Source organism: Zalophus californianus, chromosome 17, assembly GCF_009762305.2.
Source record: "Zalophus californianus isolate mZalCal1 chromosome 17, mZalCal1.pri.v2, whole genome shotgun sequence".
NCBI lineage: Eukaryota > Metazoa > Chordata > Mammalia > Carnivora > Otariidae > Zalophus > Zalophus californianus.
Genome location: NC_045611.1, coordinates 57,871,173 through 57,877,582, shown reverse-complemented (window position 1 = coordinate 57,877,582; position 6,410 = coordinate 57,871,173). Strand labels below are relative to the sequence as shown.

Genomic DNA, 6,410 nt, shown 5'->3' with positions numbered 1-6,410 from the left:
CTGAAAAGAAGGGTGAATAAAATAAAATGAGCTAAAAGATGATAAAGAAGATGGGGCAAGACCTTGACATGGCCATGGCGGGCTGTGTCTTCCTTGTTAATAACTCTGGTTACCATGATGGTTTGAGGCGTATCACGGAGAAAGGGACTTCTTTCTAAATATACATGTGAATGCCTTCAAATTTTACCCCTTTTGAGCTTGGCAGGCTCTACAAACCCATGCTCACCCCCTTCAAATTTTACCCCTTTTGAGCTTGGCAGGCTCTACAAATCCATGCTCACCCCCTTCAAATTTTACCCCTTTTGAGTTTGGCAGGCTCTACAAACCCCTGCTCACTACCTAGTCCATCAATTTGGCATTCATAAAACTCTCTTAAGGTCTAAAAATTTAGACCCATGTTTATCTTTTCAATCTTACCAAGAAATCCCTTCACATATGCACAATAAGGCAGTGAACTGGAAGTCCTTGTACAGTTCAAAAACAGCCTTACATGAAAGCTTTTTTTCTCCTTCCCATCTGAGAAGGGAGGTAAAAATGGGTTTGGGGAGTCGGGTCCTACGCATCCTTCCTTCCGGGAGCTCAGCCTTGAGCAATCGCCTCTGTCCATTGTGCTGAATATTCCAAGTGTCCCTCAACCAGTTCTTCATTAGCTTGGACTGAAATTAAGGGATTACAATTAATTCTCTAAAGGACATAGGCATGCTATCGCTTGGGGTTGGGAACTTTGTTTTAAAGATTTTATTTCTATTTATTTGAGAGAGAGAGCACACGTGAGCGGGGGGAGGGGCAACGGGAGAGGGGAAGCAGACTCCCCACTGAGCACATGGCACAACTCAGGGCTCAGTCTCACAACCCTAAAATCATGACCTGAGCCGAAACCAAGAGTCGGACACCCAGCCGACTGAGCCACCCAGGTGCCTCATGGGGTTGGGAACTTGGGTTAGGATTAAGACCCCATGGGGCGCCTGGGTGGCTCAGTCGTTGGGCGTCTGCCTTTGGCTCGGGTCATGATCCCAGGGTCCTGGGATCGAGCCCCGCATCCCTCTCCCACTCCCCCTGCTTGTGTTCCCTTTCTCGCTGTCTCTCTCTCTGTCAAATAAATAAAAATCTTTGAAAAATTAAAAAAAAAAAAAGGATTAAGATCCCATTCCCTTTCCTGCCCACAACCCAAAGATCAGTGTTGCTCCAACACCTCTGGGTTCTCCACTCCTGTGTCCACAACTTCATCCCACCCCCACACTCCCGGAAGGAAGGAGTCAGTCAGTCACCCTGACTCTCTCCAACATCCTCACATTTCACTGCCCCGCCATGTGGTTTTGGGACAGTCACACCCCATCACTTCACTGGTAAGCTGAGGAATCAGGTCAGATGTTGCAAAGGGGTAGCCCCAACAAGACCCTTGAGCATGCTTTGGGTGTGTCAGCTTGTCTGCTTTGTTTTTTTTATGTTTTGGTTCCTCTGCAGTGTTTTTGAAGAATTGCAGGCTGTGTAGAGTTCAGGTGTGTAGAGTTCAGGAATTTCACATAAAGATCTGGATCTCTGGCTTCTCTCAATGTGTCGGAGGTCTGTAAACACTGGGTCCAAGTCTCCAGTGGGCAGCCACCAGCTGGGGCTGAGGAGCAGCTTTTGATAGAGTGTGTTCTTGCCAGCTCACCACAGACCTCACCAGTCTCTATCGTGTACCTCTAGCTCCTCCACCTGTTTCTGCAACCTCTTAGGACCCCATTGTCATTGTCATTTGGAACCCCCTGCCCTAGAAGCCCTCTGATGCTCAAGATTAAAAAATGAATCTGAGACTTCCCTTTGGCTCTGTGATGGGAAGGGGGCATATGCAGTGGCTTTTAACCAGCTCCCCACCCTGGAATTCAGCACTTCTGATGCCTTAGTGTCCTGGCATCTCTCATTCCTGGGGCTGCTCTGTGTTTCTTCCAAGTAAGAGAGGGACGTGGAAAGAGAGCTTCAGAACCAGAAGTGCCTGGGTTTGAATCCCAGCTTTGCCACTTCCTAAGTAGCCAACTGTCAATTTCCTCATCTTTAGAAAAAAAAATTTTTTTTAAATAATAAAAATAGGGGCGCCTGGGTGGCTCAGTTGGTTGAGTGTCTGCTTTGGGCTTAGGTCATGATTCCAGGGTCCTGGGATTGAGCCCCACCACTTCAGGCTCCCTGATCGGTGGGGAGTTTGCTTCTCCCTCTCCCTCGGCTACTCTCTCTGTCAAGTAAATAAATAAAATCTTTTAAAATAATAATAATAATAATAATAATAATATCTTCACGGAGTTGTTATGAGAACAATTAAGTATTGAGACACTGCATCATAAGGAAGCAGGCTAGGAAGGGACCCACTGTGGAAAGGTGCCTTCATCATATATCATAATCATACTTATAGTAATCACAGGCACTAACTAGACTCCACGTGATGTGCTAAGGACATTGTGCGCCTGACCTCACTGAATTCTCCTGATAACCCTATGCGGTAGATATTACCCTCACGGAACCAATTACAAACACAGAGGCTCAGAGAGGTTAAGTAATTTTCCCAAGATTGCACAGCTAGTAAATAACCAGACCCAAACCCAGGCATTTGGACTCTGGAGCCTATTTGCTTAACCATCACGCAGCCGTGTCCCAAAGTACTACTAATCCCCATTTGCATGACTGAAGAAAAGGGCACATGGTTGGATCCAAGGTCACAAGTAAGTACGCGGAAGACACTTCGCACTTTTCCCAGAAGGGATTCACCCTCACTTGCATCTTACCGACTCTGGGCAACACCTCTGAGTCTCCCGCTTTCATCCTCTCCCCGCTCCTCCACTTGTTTTCCACACGGCAGCGAAAATATCGCATTTAAAATACAAACAGGATACAGCAGTGCCTGCCCCAAGCCTTCCAGTGGCTTCCCAGCGTGCTGAAAATATAATTAAGCTCTCACGTCTGCCCAGACCTTCACGACTCACCTTCCCCTCCCTCCTCGCTCCAGCCGCACTGGCCTCCTTCGGCACCAGGCCCTCTGCCCCAGGGCCCTGGATCTGGTTGTTCCCTCTACTGTCTGTCCTGTCTTCCCCAGGCCTCACCCAAGCCCCTCCTCGGACCTTCCTGACTCTCCGGTCTCCACTGTCTGCCCCCAAACATGCCCTGGACTGTTTGTGTCCACTCGGCTGGACACGGACTTGTTCCCTGCTGTTTCCAAGGGCCACTTGATACCGGACCTGGCCACAGCAGGCGCTCGTGAGAGATTTCTGAACAAACAGAGTTTTTACCAGAGGGATTGCACTGGGGGCCCCACCTCTTCCCATATCCAAACCGTTCACAATGTGACTCCATGGCTTCCTCATCAGGACGTGGGGGGATGCGGGGGCTCCCTCCTCACCCTTGGGTACGGGCTGGCCTTGCAGCTTGCTTTGGCTAAGAGCTGGCGGAAGTAAGTGGTGCTGCCTTCAAGCCTACACCCCACGAGGTCTTGCTCATTTCTGCTCTGCTTGCTCACTCTCGAAACCCTGCCACTGTGGTGACAAAAGGCCCAGGCTCGCCTGGGAATGGGCACCTCGTCTTAGGTTGATTTTGCTTGCCGATAGCTAACCCCCATCTCTTTCCTCACACCCTCATGCTGTCACCGGGAGCCGGGAAGGAAGCTTTTAGCAGGGGGTGATGAAGATGAAGGAAGCAGCCTCAGGGTATATTTTGGAAGTGAAATCAGAATGGATTCAGGGGACCAGTAAGCAGGCACCGGCCGCACAGACGACGATGAGGAGGGACCAGGGCACTCCTGTGGTTCACCTCCTCACAAGCAGGTAAGGGGCAGAGTTGGGGTTCACACCTGATGTGCTGACTCCCTTTAACTGGGGACAAGGGAGGGGTGAGGAGGCAGCAGCCGAGGGGAGCCCAGGAGAAACCAACTCACCCCCACTGGGTCCCCACAGAGCCGCTATGTCAGGACCCCAAGGTGATGAAGCAAGAGGGAAACCCCCACATGGCCGACTGGAGCCTTTGGCCACCTGCAAGGTCCCACAGGGACCGTGACAGGCAACGGTCTCGCTCCTCGTTGCTTAAGAAGGAAGCAGGGAAGTCCAGAACCACAGTCCAGCCTTCCTGGTCTGTGGTGCTGGTGGATGGAGATAGCACTGCAGAGAAGGTGGCTCGTCACGGGGGCTCTGAGGTCACCCAGCCTCATCACAGTGGCAATGGGCAGGGGCACCCTGCTGGTTTTACCTGCTTGCTTCTCTTCACATGCGGAGTCTGCGACTGTCATACCCTCCTTCCTGGGCTCCCCATCACTGCCCGTCTGTGCAAAGCCGTTTTGTTTAGCTCATTCACGGTCGACCAGCAGAATGCCAGACCTCGCTGGGAAGAGGAACGCGAGAACCGTGACCATCTGGTTGGTGGGAGAACAAGGCTGCTGCGTCCACACTGGTTAATGACCCGCAGGACAGTGAACCCTAACTGGGGTCAGGGGGTATCTTGTCTATCGGAGCGAACAAAAATAGTCACACAAACCAGCTTTGTGCAAGTTAACCTCGAACTTGGCAGGAGTGCTAAATGGCGGCCTCCAAACAATTGTTAGTCACGGTTTCATTTACAAGATGACCCTCAGACGGGACTTTAATGCTCTGCATGATCTCCTAAGGAGGCACCGTTGAATGTTCTTATTTCTGAGTTTTGGGCTTTTCCCGAGCAATGTGGGTGCACCCCCTCATCCCCACTCTCCCAGGGATGGACTTTGGGTCGCTTCCACTCGCTGCCACCCCAGCAACATCATGGAGATGGACACCTGTGGCCGCGGCGAGTCTGGGGGCGGGGCGGAGGGCCGCTGGGGGGTCGTGTGTGCAGCACTCTGCACCCCCACCAGCTGGCACCGAGCCTGCTGTTGCCCTTGTGGAGGGTCCTTCTGTCTCAGCCTTCTCGCATCTCCTTCCTGTCAGAGGGCTGCCCCCCAAGTCTTGGTGGGACGCACATGGAAGCTGGCCAGAAGGGTGCGCCCCCCTGGCGGGCACCGAAGGCCCAAGCACCTGACCGCCAACACTAACCACGAGCCGGGCCCGGGACGACTTTGTATCCTGAGTGCGGGACACCGTCATCATCAGTCCACACTGACGGAGGCGGTGTGTGTCGAGGGGCTCCCCGAGGAAATCAGGGTCCGGGAGAGCTTGTTAGAAGGGGCGGAGCCTCACCAGCCAAAGCCGCGTTCGCGGGGGTGGCAGAGGCCCCACGATCACTGAGTGATGAGCGCGCGCCGGGCCAGTGGACCCGCAGCCACTTACCCTTCCAGGGCCTCTGTTTCCCCATCTGTGTGATGGGGACAGCCTCACTGGGCTGTGGTGATAAATGGGATGGTGGATTTCAGCGGCGACAGAGGGCCTGACCCACAGCCAGCAGCAGTTTGTCCTGTTATCACCGGCCCACCCCGCCTCCGGAGGTCCTGCAGCAGCAGACGCAGCTTCTCCAAGCGGTGTCCCCTGCTGGACAGTGGGCACGGCGACACAGCGGCGACGCGGGCGCGTGTGGGGGCTCACGCCGGCAAGCAGGGAGTCTGCATTCACTGCTCCACTGGACCTCCGACCTGCCCTTCCCACCTGTCTCACAAGGTGCATGCTGAGACCCAGGGGCTGGCCCAGGGCACCTCGGCAGACTGACGGCATTCCTTGAGACTGCGGGCACCCAAGCCTCCCTCAGCTGTCTGGGAACCGTCCTGCCCCACAGGTGTTGGAAGGGGGAGCCAGCCTCTAGCTATAGATGCCTGACAGTCCAGCTAGTCACGCTCCCAGACTCCCTTGCGACCAGAGCCTAGACTGGTCAGGTGCAACAGCATCTTCAAGAGAAAACACTAGGGTTTGAACCCCAGGACTGTGCTGAACCGAGGACAAGGCGGGGGGCAGGGGAGCTGATGAGGCAGGCCAGGGTCTGCACGCCACAGTGAGCCACCCCCAGTCCCTCCCCCTCTGATGGGGTCCCAGACCCATGGCCCCCAAGCTCATACCCCATCCTCAGCAAGAGATTGGATTCTTCTCTTGGCAAAATGGGTTCCTCAAGACTTACTGATACTGGTATTTGGGGGCCTCCCCCAATGAAGGCTCTAGCAATGTACGTGGGCACCACTGCTGTTTACAGATGTAGACACCAAGACTCGAGACTCATGCAGCCAGGAAGCCACAGGCTGAGATTAGAAGCCAGGTGGTTTGGCACTAGGCCAATGCCTCCCTTGAGCCTCGTTCTGGCCTCTAAAGACAGCAGTGGAGACACCTGCCCCTGGGCCCCCAGGTGGGCTGGATGAAACCCATCTCCCACCACCTCCTCTCTAGGCTCAAGGGCCAAGAACTAGTGCCCAGGGACTCCCATGCCATGGGGAGTCCGCGGAGGATCAGCTACACAGAACCTGGGACTCCAGTCGGCACCTCTCATCAACAACTTTATTACTC

At 53.9% G+C, this 6,410-nt stretch overlaps 1 protein-coding gene across 1 annotated transcript in view; it reads right to left on the bottom strand.

The window, feature by feature from the left end:
- Positions 1 to 5,072, bottom strand: part of LOC113936273 (galanin like peptide) — a 17,799-nt gene extending 12,727 nt beyond the window's left edge. Inside the window, exon 1 of the mRNA XM_027619335.2 lies at positions 5,022 to 5,072. Within this exon, the coding sequence (XP_027475136.2) occupies positions 5,022 to 5,072 (51 nt within the window). The remainder of the gene's footprint in view (positions 1 to 5,021) is intronic.
- Positions 5,073 to 6,410: the final 1,338 nt, after the last annotated feature.